Below are 21,479 nucleotides of genomic sequence, written 5' to 3'. Positions count from 1 at the left end.
GTTTACAGGAAGGGCTCTTAACAGCCGCAATCAGCTGCACCACTAAACATGGACGCATAAGTATTCAACATTCCTCACCTATATGTCAAATGCATGCTGTGAATGTGATCCCAATTGATGGGTGACTGATGCTGAAGTAGGAGCAACATGAATGTGACTACATTAAGCTTTTAAATTGGGCAAATGAGGCCGGATGCGATTTGTAAACATCTAAATCTGTATTAAAGCCTCTTATGATTCTGTCTGTACAAGGTTATTAATTTTAACTTTTAAATTAATTCTGTTTTTTTCTTTTTCTTTTTTTTTTAAACATGAATAATTGCGCATGAGCCCCAAGATCACACATGAGGATTAAATGAGATAGCAAGATCGGATTTTTGTCATGATAGCAGGGATCCGCAGTGAAAGAAGGAAGTTGTGGCTCAGAAGCAGTATGACCAAGCAGGGAGAAGCAGCAGAGTCAGGTAGCCACACATACTTGAGTTCAGGAGAGTGGGCTGCCATGAGGGAACGCAGACTCTTATCAGCAAGAGGACACCCAGAGAGGCTGGAAGAGAGAGACAGGGAGTGGGCACAGGGCAGGAGTAAGGGGAGCCTGTTTCCGGAGCAGCACCGAAGGAGGGAAGCAGACAGGAAAAGCAGCCTTCGTGGAGCTGTGCTCTTGTTAAGAAGCCAATGGGACAAATGCATTTACTTGCTTCTCTGACACCTGTCAATAATTCTATAATCCAGGCCCTATAATCCAACTGGAGGCAGGACCACAAGACTACAGACCAACATGGGCAACTCAGGGCTTCCAGGCAGTATAGAAAGCACCTTTTATGATTTCGGGAGAAAAGGTTAGCTCGAAGTCACAGACTTCAGGCAACGGACAGGAGTCTGGGGGCAGGATTTAATGGAAATCCTCTTCAGATGTCAGATGCAAGACGGCGGTGAAATTTAGCAAAAACATGGAATGGCTGGAGTGGTTTGGGAACAAAATCAGTGTTCTTCTAGTCATCTAATGGAAAACTGTGCTTTTTCCCCTAAATAAATATATACTCACTACCCAGATAAATAGATTTAAACATTTTTTTTCATCCTGTTTTCCAAGACTGTAAAAATAGTAAAGAATTGTGGAAGATGAGCTTATTCTGAATGGTCAGCTGGCAGAAGGCAGCCTGGAGGCATACCTGCGATGGGATGCATAGTTTCCAGTGATATGGCCGCTACCATCGCAACCAGGGGTGGGACACCTAGAAGTAGTGTGTGACAAGGTTAGGTGGGTAAATGTTTCAGAACTTACAGTTTGCAGGTTATTTAATCTCTACATTAGAAGTTAACAAGAACCATGATGTTAGAGCCTGCAGGAGTTTTATACCTAACAAATCAAATCATTACGCAACCTAACACTTAGAATGTATACAGTTACGTCAGAAATGTGGAATAAAGATCTGCCCAAAAGTCCCTTTTGAAAAGTAGAATACTTACTTGGTTATTATTATATCGTGAAAGTGATTGCAATCTTAAGGCATATTTTTTATAAGCACCCAAATAGAACCTACAGTAACTAGCATGGAGTACGTAGTAAATAAGGGCTGTTTTTTTGACTGACTGTTCACTGGTGGCATTGAGCATGCTTGTGTCTCCACATAGGGCACTTACAGCAGGAGCTCCTTCTTGCAGTCCTTAGTCTGGAATTTAACTTTGAAGCTGGGGGTGGTCACTTCTCCGGGATACTTTTTATCCTCAGGGCAGTCTTGTATCACTTCACAGTCCTCAGGCTCAGATGACACATAGGACTGGCTCGTCTGCTCCATCTGCACAGAACAAATCAAGTAAGGAGCCTTTTTGCACAGAGGGGGCCAAGGAGTAACTATTTGATGCGCGTGTCTTTATTTTATATTTGAAGAAATCAGAACAGAAAAATGGGGAAATGCTGACCTCTTCCAGGTCTTCCTCTCGCTGACGATTGGGCTTTGTGTAATCAAGAGGCCCCTCCCATTCGTCCTGCTTGTAGGTGTGGATGGACTGGGGAGAGGTCACACTGCTGCTACTGCCTGGGAGCTGAGAGGAAGAGGAGAAGAAGGACGGGTCTGGGGAGTGGATCCCAGGGCTGCTGCATGGCATACTGCCCTCCCTCTTGGCACATTTCTTCATGCTGAGGTCCAGCGTTCCATTCTCGTCCACTTCTATATCCATTGCCTGAAGGAATAGGAGAGGACAGCGCTAGATTACACTGCCACGACATCGTCATCTTCCCCAACTGACAGCTAACCGGACTGTTTGCCACGATCATGGATCCGATCCAGTTGCGATCAGCCAAAGTTTTGCTGTTAAGAACCTATTTATCAAAGCAGAAAATGAACGCAGGCTCCATTTTTGGCTGAAAATGTAACTGGATACTGGGAGGAAGTGGCAGTAGCCAAAGAAATCTGAGAGCAGTGGGAGAGACAGGGCAGCTCCCAGAGTGCACCAGGGCAGATTACTGCAGTGCTCTCAGTCAGCCGCACCATTAATCTTCTGTTTTTTTTATTTATTTCAGAAACCTAGAGGAAAAAACATGCAAACAATGAAAAAAAAAACAATGTCAGGAAATGGAAAAAATGATGAAGTATTCATTCTGCAGCGGCACAGAGGGCTTCAAAAAAAAAAAATCACAAAAGTGCTGGCACAATTATACTGTCAGCAGAGGGAAAACGCGAACCTGCATTTATCATCCTATCTGCGCTGCATGCTTTCAGCCAACGAAAAAGATCAGCACGAAGCACTCCAAAGCTTAATCTAGGAAGACCAGACGGCCTTGCTTACTAATAATGAAAGGCCAAAAGGTTTACAGGTGCTAAATGATACTATCTCAGAGCAATCATTGTTACGACAATAACTATTCTGGGATGATGGCGATGGAACAGAGACAGGGAATGGCCCACCTTGCTGGGTGTGGTCTGCTGCTTGGTGCTTAGGTTCTCGGGCATTTCCCAGCATCGTGTGGAAAGGTTGAGGATGGCAGTGGCCGCCATGTGTGCCGCCTCGGCATCGTGGGAGTAGTCGTACCCACTAGATGAGGTGGAATTGCTCTTTGTATAGCCTCCAGGAATGTTGTGACTAGGGGAGGAGGCCTTATGGAGAGGTTTGGCTGTGGGCCCAAAAGTGACATCACCAAATGTAATACATTCCTGAATTTTGTGATGCACAAAACACAAACATATTCTTTATACATTTATAAAGATATTTTGCACATATGAGTTCAGGAATAAGACAGGGCAGCCTCGCACAAAGTAGGACATTTTAATTACATGATCATACTGTAATCCAGAATCCTACCCCTTTTCCCACCAATAATGTCAAAAACAAGCTAAAGCTGCACACATTTAAGAGCATGTTAAAAGTTATGAATGGAAGCTCAATGAACTCCTATACAAAGCTATTCTACCTGCACTTCAGACCAGGTAATCCATCTGAAGCTAAGTAGGTTTGGAGCTGGCTAGTACTTGGGTGAGAGACCATCTAGGAAAGCTGTGTTGCTGCTGGAAGAAGTGTTGGGGGGGGGGTAACAGGTCAGCCCATCCTGTGGTCTGTGTGGATCCCAGTACAGTGACAGGGACGCTGTGGTACCATCTATCGGATGAGACGTAAAACTGAGGTCCTGATGCTCAGAGATCATAAAAGATTCCTGTGCGTCTTTTGAAAGAGTAGGGGTGGTAACCTGATGTCCTGGCTAAAATTGTCTACTGTGGCTCTGTCAAATCTGCCGTCCTAATCATCCCCTATATCTAACTGGTGAATCTCCTGCCCCATCTCCACCTTAGCTACTGTGTTGTGAGCGTACTGGTGCAGAATGGCTGCTGTCGCATCATCCAAGTGGGGGCTACACAGTGGTGGTGATTAAAGTGGCTCCCCACTGGTTCCATAAAGTGCTTTGGGTGTCTAGAAAAGTGCCATGTAAATGTCACATTCGTTCAAAGACGTTATCTGCTAAGGTAAGGAAAAGAAGCTCCTTACGTTTAAAGGCTTTTGGTGAGGTTTCAGTGGCGTGTATCTTTGGCGCGAGCATGCGTTTCCCAAAGACCTGAACGTCGAAGCTTGCATAATCGAAGGAGACTTTGGAGTACTTCTCCAGCTCCTTGGCTAGGTTGGCACGAGGAGTAGTAGGGAGCACACTCGGTCTGTAGCTGCCATAGTGTGGGATCTCCAACTGCTTCACAAAGCACATGGGCCTGTGGAGAATAAGAGGGGCTGGTTAAATGGATGGTGAGAAAGCAGGAGAATTATACCAGAATAAAGTACCTGGGAAGAGGACAGGAGGGAACAGACAGAATGAAATGGGGGACAGAAGACTTAGGATGTAAACAGGGTGAGGGAGACAGCAGAGGACAGAAACGTCTCAGGAGTGACAGATATGGGATTAAAATCCATTTTATCAATACAGGGCACATTAATATATGGTAGTGAGGAAGTTGAGAGCTTAAGATGTCTCATTTTTGTGAAGTATTCTGCTAAATCCTCAGACAGGCACATATGTCTCGACAGATTCCCTGCCCTTTATCGGGAAGAGAAAAGGTGACACCAGGAGACATTAGATGACTGTGAAGTTAAGAACAGGAGGATTATCATGACTAATCGCTTCTGTGTGTATGCTTCTTTAATTATGTGCCTTACATTGAAAGATGGAATTTGAAATTCAGAGAGTCTCTTTGGAAGCTCCTGCATGTTTTGCTAATAAGGTCTCAAAATCAGGCATGCTTATTAGAAGAAAAAAGAGATTAGGTTTGTTATGTTTTTAATCCTGAGTGCTTTGTTTGACCATGGAAGAGATTCCTCAAAGAACGTAATTATTTTTCAGTGCTCACAATGCCCTATAACTCGGATAATTAGCTTATCTGCGGGATAATTAAAATACTCTAGAAAATGAGAAAGGCACTCAGAATAATACCAGAATCAGGTCGTTAATTATAATTCTTGTAGATGCTATGAAAGGGTAGGAGGAATGCAGTAATGTGCAGATACTGAATTAGGGACCTGTTTAGAGCAGACTGACTAATCATGACACTTGGTGCACTTCGGCCTGACTGCAGCACGGACAAATCACGCGGCTTCCTAGCGGCCTGACGTCAGTGACATCAGAACGAAAGATGGCTTTTGCATCATCAGATGAAACTTTGGGTTACTTGTGTCATGTCCTGCCTGCCATGTCCATCTGACCCTCCTGTCTCCTCTCTGGCGTGTTGTTTTAGGTGACAGGGAGCTCCGCATCGCCATTTGTGTGCCTGCTGAGTATTCTCTCAGGAGGGACCATGTCAGTGGCTATTCGGCAAGCTGTTAGTAACGTATCTCTGACCCCGTTCCATCGGGACACTCGCTCACCTGAGTACTCTGTCAGAGTTTGGGCTTCCTTTGGCATGTTCACTCAGAGGCTGAGAGAGCTGCTGCTTCTCGTGTGTTTTTGACAGCTTCTCTGCTGCTGCGATGGGGCATCCAGACAAACTAGAGGAAACACAGTAATCCCCTGAAATATCATTTTCCCCTCAGGTATACTGTGCTCAGTTTCAGTGTTTCAGAGTTACCAGGGATGTGCTATAGCTATAATGGTAATACTTTACTTGATGGAGTACAAATAATATAGTATTATAGTATTACTTATGCATTAATTAGCCATAAAGTCTTAGTTACATACTGATCTCATGTTAGTTCAGTAACTACTGAAGGAACTACTGAAAGAACAAGTGACACACGTTAACATAAGTTAAATACTGATCTCGTATTTGTTCGTCATTAATGAATAATGATGGATCTTTTGTCCCAAGCAGCTACTGTATTTGTTCCTGTCTCTGTTAATTCTGTAAACCTTTGTGAATTACTGAAAAAACTACTAAGGAACTACTGAAGGAACAAGTAAAGAATAACACAAGTGAAATACTGATCTCATGTTTGTTCATCATTAATGAATGGCGACACATCTTATCTCAAGTAGCAATTATATTTGTTCATGATTTGTTCATAATTTGTACTTCAGTAGTACCTGAGTTATTACTAAGTATTTGTGCACCATCAAGTAAAATGTTACTGATATAATTATACACCAAGGAGTCATACAGCATATTTGTTAATACAAAATAGTAGTCTATCTTCCACAGGTAGCACACTCTGCATCAGCAGGAGCTAGAGGTGTGAAGCTGGTGCACGCATGTTAGCCAATAAAGACCAGTGAGAGGAGGGAAAGTTGAGAGGCTTTTGCACCTTCTGTGTGTGTTGCGGTTGCTGTTGACGTGACCCTGTCCTGTGCAGCCAGGCGTCGGGCACTTCAGCACATTCTCATGCATGGCCAGGACTGCAGAAACAGAAGGAATTGAGCAAAGCAGCCAGAAGCTTAAAGCATTGTCACGGCAGACTCTGCTTCGACCAAAGGCATGGGCTGGAATGGCTATGTCCCAGATGGATCTCAGATAGTGAAAAAGACTCAGGGAAACAGAAGTAATGTCACATTCATAGTCTATATTTTATTATTTTTTAGAGGAATCAACCTTTTTTTCATGTTTACTTGTTAAGGGTTGGTGACTGGAACTTCTAGACTGTAGAATTAGAATTTGCTAAAAACAAATACTGAAAGGTTTCTGATGGGGTAAATCACAACATAATGTAATGTCAGATGCAAGACAGAACAACTAAAGTACTCACTTTCTGGTGGGATTCTGTCCTTATGTGGGCATCCTGAAAGACTGCGGTGATGGGGGTAGAGTCCGGTCACGTGACCTGTTCCATCACACCCAGGCGTGGGACATTTGATTTCCCTTTTCTCTGGCCTGGAGCTCTCTGTGGTGTGCATGGAGTGTGGGACAAGTCTGTTAGACGTGACAATAAACCTGACCACATTCTCATATGGATGGTCAATGCATCTATTAACTTCTACCTCTTACTCCCAGACTGTCCCAAAAATAAACCTTACATGTGAGCAGTAAGCAGTCCCTAAAGTGGGACAGAATTATTACTGTAATTACCTACACAATATGTGATAATACCATCAAATCAACATGTCATTAACACAGGTGAGAAGATGAAAAGCCTGTGGCTATGGTTCGGCCAATAGAAAAAACAAAATGGCAGCCATTAAACTATGCTCAGGGCATTCTTCCTGTTTGTAAATCTGTATATAGAAATGTGAAGCCCTACATAGTGTGGAGAGTAAGAATGAGAGGAAATGAAGGAGAGTGACCTGCTAACTGAATGTTACTAAGACATGCAGCTTATAATGAAAACTGGACAGAGAACGAGTGGCATGCTGTGTTCACATAGGCAGGGCTGAGCGAGTGGAAGATTGGCGCTGGGACCCGAGTCGCACCACTTCATGTCATATCTGTCAAGAGATGTACTTCTGCATGGAATTCAACACCATGCTCAAGATTAATTTTAAGAAATTATTTTTACGACTACCCTCTTACCGAAAACAGTTTATGAAAATTTCCAGCATTTTCTGAGCATTAAATAAAATATATTCCAATTACCAATGGACAAAAAATTGCATGAAGTGATTCACCGTAGGCTTTAAAACTGTTGTGTCCCATTTTTTATTAAGAATTGTTATTTTTCCCTCATAAATTCAAAGGGAAAATCTGTACTCTATAAGGTACATTGCAAAAGCAAATCCTTTATGGCAAAGTAATAAAATTGCATAAATTTATATATTCAATTTCTAGACTTCTCTGAATACCCTCTCCAAATTATGCGTAGCACATAATCATAATTTGGGAAATAATTTCTCAGGAATATATGTCTAATATACGTCTTATATGCAGCATGTTTGTATTTTTCAGGCACTGAAATCTTTTATTTACCATCTTTTGTTCAATCCGTTCATATCCAAGTAGATAATTATTTCTAAACAATCCTGATTTCATTCATGTACTTCAGCCACTTTCAAAAAAATAAAAATCCTCATGAATACAATTTTGTGGTTTTTGCTGAAGTAATGTAAAAAGTCTACTTATATATTCAGATCATGCAATAAATGTATGAACTCCTGGGAAATTAAAATATTAGTTTTAATTTCTGCAAGTCTCATTTTTTTAATATTATTTGCGTGTTAAAATTATATGTATGTTGTACAAAGTAGCTGAAGATTTGCTGAAATGGCGCCTCCAGGGAATTTAACAGCTGGGGGGAAGTTCCGGCACCCAGAGGAAGAAAATAAGGTTAAATCCATGTATAACCAGCCGTACTTGTATGTATTTATGATGTGCCAGGCAGATATCACTGCATATCAGAGTTTTTTCTCTATGATTTATTCAATGATGGCCTTACCCTTGCTAAAGTAACCCTTGCGAATTGTATCCATGCGCTTCCTGTCCTCTGTGTTAAAGTACCGCAGGTGTTCAGGGCCATGGTTCATCTCATGGGGGCTTCTCACTTGTTCAGCTTTGAGAGCGATAGCTTGCTCCAGCAGGCCCAAGTTCCCCTTTGTCATGTCATACATCTCTGACTCGTCGGTTACTGCTGACTTTTGCGACTGGTTGTCCTCATCGTCCTCCTCCCTCTCTTCATCATCTCCATCTTCCTCCTTCTCTGACTCCTTAGACTGAACTTCGATGACAATAGAAGGTATGACCTTATGGTACATGTAGTCCTCTTGAGTTGCAGTTCTATGCTCCTCAGCCTCAGATCTTTGAAACTGGGTGCTGGTGGTGATGACACCAGAGAAGGCATGCACACTATAAACTTCTTCATCTTCTCCCAACTCCTCATCTACTCGTAGAACGTCCTGCTTCTCTAAGCCTAGTTCTCCCTTCACTACATTCTTTGCCTGGCCATTCTGTAAGTCTCCACTGAAATACTGGTGGTCTGAATTGTCATTTTGCCTTCTAAATTGCTTTTCTTGTTTTTCATCCTCATTGCAATCTTCTTCTTCCTCATCTTCATCTTCAAAATGCACCACTACTCTGTCCCCTTCAGTCTGTGGCTTTGTCACAGCTTTTTCCGTCGCCTCATTGGCCGTTCGACAGTTCTCACCTTCGTCCTCCTCTTCATCATTTCCCTGGTTGTCTAAGGGTGTTTTCTCTGACGCATGCTGCTTTTCCATACCTCTGGCCTTCAGCAGTTGGACAGGTATGGTGTCAGAAGAACTGTGTCTCTCAGCAATCTGGCCCAGTTTGAGCAGGGAGCTGGCCACCATTTCTTGGTAGCTTGAGTACTCGTCTCTCTGAGTACCTGCTGAGTCTTTTGGTTTTGTCTCTGAGTCTTTAGATTTAATTGTATTTGAAGGTTCCAGAACCACACAGTCCTCTGTATAAGATAATAGGAAAACTGAATGAATTAGAAAATTAACACATAAAAACACATCTCAGAAAAGAAGATGAGAAACACAAAGCAGAGAATATTCCGAAATATCTTTGTGCCAAGTACTCTGACTAGAGGTGTCATCATAATTACTGTGTCTATTATTGATTTTCCTATTATCCTTATAATTCATATTGCATAAAACACACCTTCCTCGGGCTCATTAACGTTTTCTTGCTCTTTGCTTTCTATTCTCTCTTCTACCACATCCTCTTGTTCTTCTGGGGATTCTTCTGATTCTGCACAAGACTCCTCTTTCAATTCTGTCTCTTCACTGCTAGCATCACTGTCTACGTTGTATCCTTCATCCAGGGCCAGCTTCAGGGGGTGGGACTTCCTCTTGGATATTGGCTGATCTTGGTCTGAGTCCACCTCTTGGAGTCTCCTTTTCCGAGCCAATGGGCAGCTTAGTGCACTATTGATGGAAGCCAGCGGTGGGGTGGGGGGGATGGGTCGGTCATAAGAAGCACAAGAAGGACAATTAGCATCACATTCAAGCGCATCACATCTGTGAACACCAATTCAGACAAACTGATCACCTGACACTCAGCCATAGTCAGGCGGTTCAATGACGAATAAATGAAAATAACACGCCTGTGCAAGGGTAAGTGACAAGGGATTTGATATGAATAATGGATAGGTGCTGAGTATGAACCCAACATGGAGCAATGTGACATAGCATCCAGCTGACTGGAAAATTTCATTAACAAAGAAAAGCAGTAGAGAATAGAATTCAATAAAACCTTCACCTAAAAACTAGCAGTGGGGGCAGAAAGATTTATAAAAGGAAATAATCCATAAAAATTCTCCCTAAAATGAGCACTCGCGTAAATAAACAGGAACATAATCTCTTTGCAATAAACCTTTAGGCACCTTTGAATGTGCTTGATATCTGAAGTTGGCTGTCTGTTCAGACTGAAAAACTTCACTCTCTGCTTCATTTCCTATTCTTTTGCTGTTCTAGTGCCATCTGGAAAGTCTCCATCCTTCAATGCTGTGTCTTCCCATGTACTGTAGTGCTGTTTACCAGCAACACAAGGCATCTTGGGATCAATTCTGACTCTTCTTCTAGTTGCTTTGGGCCTCGCCTATATCTGAAGCTGCTATACCGCCGGTGTTACTGCCCTACCTTCTGTGTCTTGCATATTTTCCACTGATATGGCCTGAACCACTGCATCCAGGAGTTGGGCAGCTAAATGGGGTCAGAAATAAATTGGATGAAATTAGTTGATTTGTAATACTTTTTTGTCACCCCCAAGGATCAAAAAATATTGGGTGCACTGATGCACAGGAAGTAAATCTTTGTTGGCAAATATGCATATGCCCACATATGCTTACACAGCCAAGAGTACAATTTGGAAAGGAGGCGTAAACACATTTTAAACTAATTCATAACGTTCACTATATCCTGAATTAAATTAAACTGTTTAAAATTAGTTCTAAACGTACTGTAAATATTACAAGAATGTCTTGTTTCTTCGTTCTTACTTCATTCTATGTATGACCTAGCAGGAATGACATTGCATTTATAAGGTAGCAGCACCACTGCTGAATCGCCTGATATGACCTCTCGCTTTACAACCTATAAAGACCTCTTCACGTAATATTCTAATGCCGCCAACAATCCCATCTTTACCTGCAATACCTACAAAATCACTTCTCATAACACATTAGCAGAACATTATAGCTTCAGTCTAGACATCTGTGGTATCCCCAAGGATGGCTAAATCAAATTCTCAATACCATTTTTTTCATAATGGCCATTTTTATTTAAATAAATATTGCTTCTATTTGTTAAATGGTGCATTAGCATTTTAAATCAAACTGCGCGCCCACTCTGATGCCTTTAGGTGTGAATTCTGAAAATTGATTAATGCTGCAAGGTGAAGCATGACAAATGAGAAATTAGTCAAAATTGACTTTTGATTCAAGAATGATGGCATAGTGATAAAAAATGAGGGCTGACTTGGGTTGTGTTTATTCAAAAAGAGCTGGTATTATTAGCAATATTACATTCTCAGGCATCGTACTTGCGATTGTATTATGTTTGTTGTTATATGTTCAATGCCGTCTACTCCAGAAACATCTGAACATACTGCATTTCTGAAACTTTAGGAAATATAGCCTAGTATCTAATATAAGCAGCTGTTTTCTTACCTGAATTCTTGTCCTGCAAGTTCTATTGGCACTATGTAACAGAGAAAAAACAGATGTGCAATAATAAATCAATCAGGATTATTGGCAAAAGATGGAGAAGCAAATAACAGAATACACAGTCTTTTTTTGATGGATTCCAAACAAATTACACTAAACTATAATGCTTTTCTGTCACCAACATCACATCAAATCTGAAAAACAAGGTAATGTTTGATATTGAAATTTACCACAAATCAGATTTTTAATTAAACTGTTAGGTAATAAAGATTAACAATTAATCAATAACAAATAATTTGCATCAAATGAAGTAATGAACCCCAACATAATAATAAAACCAAAAATCAAGACTAAAATAATTCCCATAAAAAAACGCAGAGATTCTCTTGCAATTATTACAGGCTCTTTCATCATCACTGTGACTAGAGGAATCCTACTGCGTTCATATCACAACAGGTAATTTCACCATGAATGAAATCAATCACTACTATGTTGTTATTGATGTGTGATGCTCTGATAGTTTTACAGGTAATTTTTAATGGAACTAAAAAAATATGCAGTTAAATAAAGCATTATTTACAAGAACCAACCTTATAATGTTAGTTTTAAAAATGACAACAAATAAATAAAACAAAAACATTTACACAAAACCTTTATCTGGACTCACCTCTTATTCCTTTGGACCGTGTGCGTGTTCTCTTGTGGTCACTGTCCTCGTTCATCTATAGCCAGAAGAAACGGTGAAAATCAGAGAGAAACACAAACAAACACAGACACATGCAAACAAAAACTAGTATCTTCAGTGAGCCAGAAGAAACAGCAAAAATCAGAGAGAAACACAAACAAACAGACACACGTAAACAAAAACAAGTGTGTTCAGTGAGCCAGAAGCAACGGTGAAAATCAGAGAGATACACAAACAAACAGACACTCGTAAACAAAAACAAGTGTGTTCAGTCAGCCAGAAGCAACGGTGAAAATCAGAAAGAAACACAAACAAACAGACACATGCAAACAAAAACAAGCACGTTCAGTGAAGAAGCTCCCCAAACATTCCGTCTCGATTGTTTTTGTTGCATCTTGTGTAACCTAGCACGTCATTCTCCCTTTTGTTTACAGAGATCATTGGGGACGGCTTTAAAATAAAAAATCCTGTGCAACGAACCTAGATGGAGCCGTTACTCAATTAAATACAATAGGATGGAAATGAAAAAGGGAGTTGTTGAAAGGTCTCAGTAAGATAACTGAAAGCAAAATAAGGCTCTGAAAATCCCAACAGTGAAAACCTCACAGCGTTTGTGCTTCTGCTCAATCCCACACCGCCCCCCTACCCCACAAGCCCACCTGGCCTTGTGCTGTAATTTACCGCACCTGAGTGTTCTCTGTGATTGGACACTGTACCGAGATGCGTTCCGTCTGGTGTGATGCCCTTTTATGGCCGAAATGCTACACAGTAGAGGGCAAGGCACAAAAATAATAACAGTCAATTATAACTCCCTGTTTCTAACATGCACACTTAGTATACGACAGTGGTTGGCACAAAAGACCAGGTGTCAACTGAACACCTCTCTTTTATTTCAAAGTGCCCCCCCCCCTTTTTTTTAAATGCAGCACACGCTTAGCAATCTAACGCCTGCTCCGACAATGAGGCCATTAGTTTTGATTACTAGGGACATCACGTTTATCGTGAGCTCTGCACTTAGCGGCTTTGTTCCCGATACTGGCGGATTTGGCAGGGGTATAGTTGATTTAAACAGAGTCTCTGGCAATCACCACTTCCTGCTGATAAATGATTTTAAAAGGGAGAGGCAGATTTTTTATTTTTTATTTTTTTAAAAGAAGTGCAGCATCCCCGGGCCTGTTCTGAGTGACTGGACTCTACAGGTGCAGTGGGCCCATTTCAGGCAGCACTTTTAATCAATCTAGATGAATGCCCAGTTACACAACAAGCCCACTTTGTGCACTACTTGATGGACCAGTCTGATTCTCTTCGTAGTTCTGCCATTAAACTTGGTTTCCTAAACACAGGACAGGCTATCTACGCGTAACATGCTCAGATTTTCACACTTAAGAAAGAATTACAGTGACAAAACGGGATGCATCGTTCTTGCTCTGCTGCTTTTAAAAATAACTGTCCTCAGTTGTTTGTATGTACATGTATCTCTGTTTGTATATATTACCATGATTCATTCTCATATTTAAATTATATATAACAGTTTTTGTGAACTAATTATAATAGGCAAGTATATTTAAAGATTAAAAAAAGAATTTTTGGTCTAGGTTTAAACCAGCATTTCATCTTGTCTTCAATCATATGATTTTATTGAAAAAATATGTGGGTTTTATCAGAGAAATGAGAGAAAGGCCCATAGGCTGGATGCACGGAGGCCTCTGTGTGCCTGCAGGCTGCAGTGTACATTATTAATAATGTCCCTCTTTGTGTGCCATACTCACAGGAAGGCTTTTCTGCTCTGCATTCTGACAGCTATATGTAAATTTCTGGCTGGGGGCAATGACTTCATAGAGAAGGTCACCCCTTTTCCCCGGCCTGCATAAATGAGCCTTTTATTCATTTTCACTTTTACAAGCAAGTCCAGGAGCAACACGGTGCATTTATTAGGCAATGCGAGCGGTTAGCGAGAGACAGACTGATGTTTTGAAAATTACCTGCAGGCTGAAACCACCAATTAAGAGCCAATCCATTCTGGAGTGCCGCTGCATGCCAGAATATGCTGCTGGTTCACTCGAACACTCCATAGTTCATCACAAAAAGGCACAAATATGCCTTATATGCTGCATTTTTTCTTACATATATATATATAATGTACAATATATTTATATTTTTATAATTCATGTTCTTCAGTTGTTTCAAACTGAATCCCTCAAAAGAAGTTTTTTTTTTTTAAAAGATCTGTAAGATCTGATACATCTCACGGGAGCATAAGCAAGTAAATGAAGCAGTCTTTTGAATAATCCTATTGAATGTTTTAAAAGCTGTGGCACTATTGAAAGCAGGAAAAAAAGATCAATAAAGCGATTCCTTTTGATGTATGCTCAATATCAGTGGGAGGAAACAGACCACAAGGCTCAGGAAATGGATCGCTTCCTTATATAATGCAACTGCAAGATACGAACGATCCCTCATCAAAAATGGGTATAAAACGAAAAGGTTTCAATTCTAACTTAAAAAAAAGTCTATTCAACAGGAGAACAAAACAAACACCTTGGCAGTAAAGATGTTGCGATACTGAAATATTTTTATGCTGATCAGTCAAATGTAAAGAACTGAAGGACATTCCCTTTACTGCTTGAGTTATAATTCTGAGAAGTGCTCTAAATGTGCTTCTTAAAATAAAATGCTGAGTACAGACAATTTGATTTGTTGTGTTTAGGGGCCTAATGTACAATATCCATGACTCTGGCACAGTGCACATTAAGTGTGGCTCCTCGTTCCCCCTCCTATCAGGTCCGCCACACCCTCTCCCCCACCCTCTCCTGCCAAAGCCCCTCTGATGCTCTCAAAAGGCAGAAGTAAAGTGCTGTGTCACTTACTTTGATTTGTCTGCCCAGAGAGCTTCGTGTAGATTCACAACTGCTGATTCTCTCTCCTCTCGTCCACCTCTGTTTCAGCAGCTCACCTCGAAACTCATTTTCTGATGGGTCACAGATGGATGGGGATGTATGTATGGGGGAGAGGCGGCAAGAGGGGAAGAGAAGGGAAAGGAGGCTTTATTCAGACGACGTCAGCAGAAGAGCGTGGAGATGAAGTGGAGAGCCAGCAGCACTGGAGGTGGACAGAATAGGGGTAACCCCACAGGGCAGCACGCTGCCGGCAGTGTGGTTAAGTTGAGTCCCAGCTGGAACAGCACAGTCTGCTATTAGAATCAATCAAATCTGTGCATTTTTATTGTCCTCTTAGTACTTTCAGGAGTATGAAAAGGGGTGGGGGCAGGGTGAAGAGGCCACTGAATAATGAATCATCCATAAATCAAGTTTTTTTTTTTACCCCCATCATTCTAATAGTCAAGCATACCTTCCCCTTCTAATCCACACACTATTACAAACACAGGAAAACCATGAAATCAGGCAGTAACCAAAGAACATTAAAAACCAATGTTACAATACAACAGCTCTACATTAAACTGCACACAAATGTGATTACTGCAAAATTATAGAGTGAACCTGGTTTACAACTTTAATAGCATTAAAGCTGACCAACAGCAACAACAGTTTTTCTTTTTCAGTCAATGCTAATAAACATTTTGAGTTAAAGGAAATCTGTCAATAAAATATCTTTCAAAAAATTCCCTGTCATGCAGAAGCAGAACTGGACACTTTCTCAAAAAATATTTTATCTATAACTCAGACCCTAAGCAAACACACAGAAAGCACTAGTCAGGAATAGCGTGCCTCTTAATTTAGTCGAAAACTTACCGGAGACAAACTTATCGTGGGAAAACAATTTCCAGGCAAACCTGTCTGTGCCAGATTTGTTTGAATTAAGTTTCCTTGGTGTTGTGTTTTCCCAGATACAGAGAAGCATAGTTTCTAAAAAAATCAGTTTTACACCTTCTCCATCCTCTAATCTGATTCATTTCCTGAGAGTGAGTGCCTTTCCTTAACCACCATCTGTCTGTCCCTCGGCACTGGTACAGAAGCCTGCGGCTGTAGCCTCCAGATGGGAATGATGAGAATGAGTGAAGCAAAGTTAAACAACTACATCTCATACTCTTCAAACCAAAACAACAAACTCCCTCACAGTCCACCTCAAAGACCCCCCCCCCCCCTGCCTAATCGTCTTTTCATCCCACCACATTTCTCTTTCCTATCTTTCTCTTATTCTACTGAAAGAAAAACTATGTTTTGCATGGCTTTAAATGTAGGTATTAAAATATAACAACTTATAGCTGTTTTTGTAAAATAGTTGCGTAAACAGCACCAAACAGAAATGCTTCAAGAAGACCATGACCTCCCACACTGGTCACTGACAAGGAGCACGAGCCGTGTTGATGTAGTAGGTCAAACTACCCTTTCCCTAACAGCAGAAAACAAATGACCTAGTGGAGGGTGAAGGATGAAACTAAAATTTCAAAACAACAAATTCAAAATATCATGAAGAAAATCTCCTTAAGACATCTACAAATTTTTAACTCTTAATTTTATTTGTACAATCAGTTGCAGATGTGAAAGAACCTTTGTAATACTCAATGTCCAAAATGTGCAATGCATTGTGAGTCTAAAAGCTTCACACAATAGAAAGAGAATCACATCCACCTTTTCTAATATCCTGCTTCCACCATGAGGCTGCTACTAGTAATAGTGATAATACTTAATAACCAGTGTTTCATTCACCAACTTAAGAGGTATCATTTAAAAAATGTGTACACATGATTTAAATAATCATTATTTTCCTTGATATTATTATTACTAATATAGCGTGACACTAAATCAACAAAATGAAGAACTTCTTACAGTATTTCGCACAATTTATTATTATTATAATTATAAATTTAAATAATCAGTTTTTGGTACATACAAACAACATCCAGTATCGTTGTTACAGACTGGGAATGGATTGGTTTATGACTGATAGTGTTACAGTATTTTCAGTTTACAGATGCGATGCGTTTTCGACTTCTAGGTGAGCAGAGGCGGCTGGAATGTTTCTAAATGGCGACATGAAATGACCCCCCCGACACACACACGCACGCACGCACACACACGCACGCACACACACACACACACACACACACACACACACAGACACATACATACACCCCTCCCCCCCAGCACGACAACCTCTCAATTCTTCCTTTTTCTATATAACCTTACAGTTATGTATTACTTTTATTATTCGGCCTTAATTAAATGAATTAAGTGTGAAGCTGAAGCTTAATAGGATGCGATCGATAACATAAAAAGGTGTTTTAAATAACTACATTCAGGAAAGTCGGGTGAAACATTTTTTTTCAAGAAATCCCGTTCTTAGTGCATGGACACGCTATATGAAGCAGTCAGAAATAATTCTAATCAATAATTTATCGGATTGATCATGACAGTAGGCCTACATAATACATTAATTTCCATCTATTAAAAGCAAATCCAAATACAAAAAATCAAGGCAAGAAAACTCGACAACAATACACTATATGCAAGTCTGACCGCGCCACAGTTGTCTATTTCCCTATTAGTTTTCTGTCACATTCACGTCTGGTCTAATTAATCTGATTAAACAATGTTGGGGCGCACAGTAAAACAGGATACGTGCAAAGAACTTTTAAACTCTCAAACCAATTCTTGTTTTTCTGAGGCGCCAGTCTGAAGCTAAGAAAACGAAACACTGAGCATCGCGTAACAAGATATTACGCCGGTAAATTTACTGCTGCTGCTGCTACTACACATCCTATACTACTACTACTACTTTATAATAATAATAATAATAATAATAATAATAATAATAATAATAATAATAATAATAATTTAAAAAATACGACGTTTATAAGAGATCTATTATGTGAATATTGTATAAGAGTTCAGTGGTTAAGTTTACTTAATTCTTATCCGGCCGAACACCTCACCACTGTCTTGTAGTTTATCTATGTCAGAAACAAGCTCCAGTCTTGAAGACGTATCGTACTACGTCTCGTAACGATTACGAACCAGCAACCATTTAAGCAAACAAGCCAAGATGTTTATACAAAACACCATGACAAGCTTGGTAACGTACTGATATATAGATCGCAAGATTTCATGAAAGAGCGAGCAGTTCAATAAATGCAAAATACCTGCGTTGAAATATTTCTCGTGGAAGCCTCTTCCTTCGACAATTGCGAGTATCCTTGTCTTTATTTCAACAACTTCAATTCTAAGTCAGCGAACAAGTCCGCAATATCCCAACATAAATACCAGTTATTATTATCCACTAATATTCTGATTCTGTTAATAAAAAAATAACAGAATTATGGTACTTATCAGCGTTATAAGCAGCCCAGCATTCGTTGCGTCAAATGTTACTTGTTTGTAAGCAAAAACATGGCTTCATTTGCCTTTGTCAGCGAGAAAATGTAATATTGACTTACCTTTCCCTCATGAACCATTGTCCCCCCCCCTCCCCTTCGCGTGACATCACGGAAAGCTGTAGTAAAACCTAAAGCACAACATCATATGGGCAGGGCTTCAGGTCCCCCCACAGCCAGTGATCTGGATACGCGCACATATACCCACAAATACCTCTCATGACCTTTTGAGTTTCAGAACTAAACGAAATCAAAGCAACTATCACCAAGACACCAATATCTACCGCACACAGACAAAGAATCGTGCCCAGTGAGCCATGTTTTCATCTTTTACGCTCGCATGCAGACACTTATTAATGTCATCCAATGGTGAATCTGAGGATGAATGAATATTCCACATTACATTAGTTACACTAATTATAAAATCATCAGCTTTTGCTTAAAGCAGAATGCGGCTTATTCGGGCTAAGTGATTAATTTTTAATATCCTCTCTCACTCCAGGAAGGCTTGAACATGTCACAACTGTCATTGGAACCATCCCCCTATAATTTCTCGCAGGTGGTACCGTCCAATAACTCAGCACAATGGCCACTTCACGGAGCAGAGGATGGATGTGTACAATATCTTTGCATATTCATCTTGACATGGCCGCATTCGGGAAAAATTGTTTTTATAAAAAGGGCGTCAAACAGTAATACGAATGTGAGTTGAATAAGCGCATAAACTTAAAAGGAACGAATCAACAGAATATCTTACCAAATGTTACTACAGAAATTGATTATTTATGCAGCCGTTTTTCCAATAATAGGTTTTCAAGGGGAAATTGACAAACGTGTTTGTTTTTAATGACAGACTCAAAGTTTAGAACATCTTTTTGTCATTCTTTAGATTACAAACAAAATTGAATAGGATGTGTCCGATATAGACATGACGATTAAGTGCATTACAGTTTCGTAATGAAGAGGTAATTAAACACCCAAAAAAAGTATACCTGCTTCCACTTAACTTCCACAAATAATACATAACGATTTTTTTAATACTCTCAAATGTTACGAAGTGCACCGTTTGCTTTTGTTGTTTCCTAACCATTAGAGAAAATGACAACCATTCATTACAAGCCGTTTGAGAATATTCTTCACAAATGCCATCCTTTATCTCATGCCTCCACATTGTGCATGCATGGAATATTCAAAAGCCAACCTTCGTCTTTCAGAAATTCTATTAAAATCTTATCTCTTTGCAGCAGGCATTTTTTTGCACTGCCATTGTTATGCATTCAAGCTTAAATCAATCACCGATGTCCATGCCGCATCAATATGATTTCACTTCCACTATAGCTTGCGATTATCCGCCAAAGCGTCAAGTGAGTAAACAAAAGGGTAAAACACACATAATCTATCGCCTTCTATCCAAAACGCACCAAGTGTATCGGGTGATACTTTAAGTTTGTAGCATAACACCAGCTTGCAGTTTTTTTTTCTGGTCAAGCAACTAATGTAACTTCAGGACCCAAGACAGCAGCCTTAGCCCCCACAGTTCAGAACCACGGACAGCAACGTAGATCTTTCTCAGGTGTAGTAAGGTGCTGATTTTTTTCAAGCAGGCGTGGGTTTAGTGACATTGATTGCCCTGGTCGCTCCTGTATACATATCGATATGTAAGTTATCTAACGCGGCTACTCAAAGGGCTCCGCTGGGCTTCATCAACATAATTAGCAACACGAGAACACAGACCGACACATCAATAATATTGTGACACTATAAGGTTCTATTATGAGGAAAATAATAATAGCAAAACAGAAGGTAATATAATAAAAACTACGTCAAAAAAATCGTAAGAAGAAAAGTTTTCTGAATATTTAATGAGCATGTGCTTAGTCGAATACCAGCTGGATACTTTTTTTCCTCCCGGCCAGCCTCTGTCCATATGGGGAGCCCCATTGCTTTAGACTACGATTAGTTATGTGCATAAATGCAATAATCTTGCTGGCTGGTATTATCCCCATAGCATCGAGAGGAACAGTCCTTAGGCATCCATCTTTTTTCTACTTTTATGAAAAATAAATTTGTCGATCATTCCAAATTATGAGAAATATTCAGCTTGGAAACAACGGATCGCTCAAATCGTACAATAATACCGGGAATGACACATGCACGTCCGTTTTCAGTATAAACTATATTTTTGACTATAAATAATTTGAATAACATATAATTTTATACAATTGAAAAACTCTGACCAACTTAATTGAACATGATAAACCACTGAAAATGGCCTGTTTCCAGCAAGCTTCTTCGTAGTAGAGTTGACATACAATCAACAAGTGATATGATTCTTAAACTGCGCTATAATTAAAACATCTACCATTTACCAAATCATTCGTTTCGAAGAATATTATATTAACTATTGATAAATATCGCGTTAACATACAAATAGTCTACAAAATGAAACACTTCATAGAGTGCTAAGTTTATTATATAGGCCTATGTTAGACAGGCCTACGCATAAAACGAAAACGTATCAACATAACATAAGGTTGAAACTACTACAACATAACTGAGAATCACATGACAGCTGTTATTTGATTCTACATACATTTAAGTTACATCGCTATCTGAAGAATACAATTGACTATAACTGTTTAAAAAATGACATATAGGATAGTACGAACCTAGAAAAGTTCCGCACAGCTTCATGTTTGACGTCTTTTTCCCTTCATTTACTACCATCGCGCACGGAGAAGTTAACTTCTTGGAAGAGTTTAATTCGAAAGCGTCCAGCTTATTACTTTAGAGGGGGAGGGTTCCTGAGCGTCGCGGAGCCGAGCGGCTTCCCAGGAACTAGCCAATCACAAGCGCTGTCCAGTGATTGTATCTCTGAGCAGCCAATCTCCATAGCCAATCAGGGCAACGGACTCTCACAGTTTTCATCAACAATGGTCTTTGAACGCGAATACAAAAGATTGGAGTTATCTTACCCGAGGCAACAGCCGGTCAAACTTGTTT

The 21,479-nt window shown here is 40.1% G+C and overlaps 1 protein-coding gene across 8 annotated transcripts in view; it reads right to left on the bottom strand.

The window, feature by feature from the left end:
* The window catches only part of LOC111858935 (myelin transcription factor 1-like), a 29,889-nt gene extending 8,671 nt beyond the window's left edge, over positions 1–21,218 (bottom strand). For 2 of the 8 annotated variants that reach the window (XM_023841153.2, XM_023841154.2), the window contains exons 1-16: positions 15,895–16,206; positions 15,013–15,113; positions 12,128–12,182; positions 11,464–11,494; positions 10,436–10,498; positions 9,456–9,721; positions 8,275–9,252; positions 6,655–6,789; positions 6,217–6,307; positions 5,344–5,463; positions 3,982–4,196; positions 2,910–3,115; positions 1,924–2,184; positions 1,645–1,799; positions 1,173–1,235; positions 479–547 (exon numbers count right to left, since the gene is read on the bottom strand). In XM_023841153.2, coding sequence (XP_023696921.1) covers positions 479–547; positions 1,173–1,235; positions 1,645–1,799; positions 1,924–2,184; positions 2,910–3,115; positions 3,982–4,196; positions 5,344–5,463; positions 6,217–6,307; positions 6,655–6,789; positions 8,275–9,252; positions 9,456–9,721; positions 10,436–10,498; positions 11,464–11,494; positions 12,128–12,182; positions 15,013–15,113; positions 15,895–16,003 — 2,918 coding nt within the window. In that variant the 5' untranslated portion in view covers positions 16,004–16,206. The other 6 variants (XM_023841157.2, XM_023841158.2, XM_023841155.2 and 3 more) reach the window with 5 other exon arrangements.
* Between the last annotated feature and the right edge of the window lie 261 nt (positions 21,219–21,479).

This window comes from Paramormyrops kingsleyae, chromosome 6 (assembly GCF_048594095.1).
Source record: "Paramormyrops kingsleyae isolate MSU_618 chromosome 6, PKINGS_0.4, whole genome shotgun sequence".
In the NCBI taxonomy this organism is placed as follows: Eukaryota; Metazoa; Chordata; class Actinopteri; order Osteoglossiformes; family Mormyridae; genus Paramormyrops; species Paramormyrops kingsleyae.
This window is presented reverse-complemented; position numbering and strand designations above follow the sequence as displayed.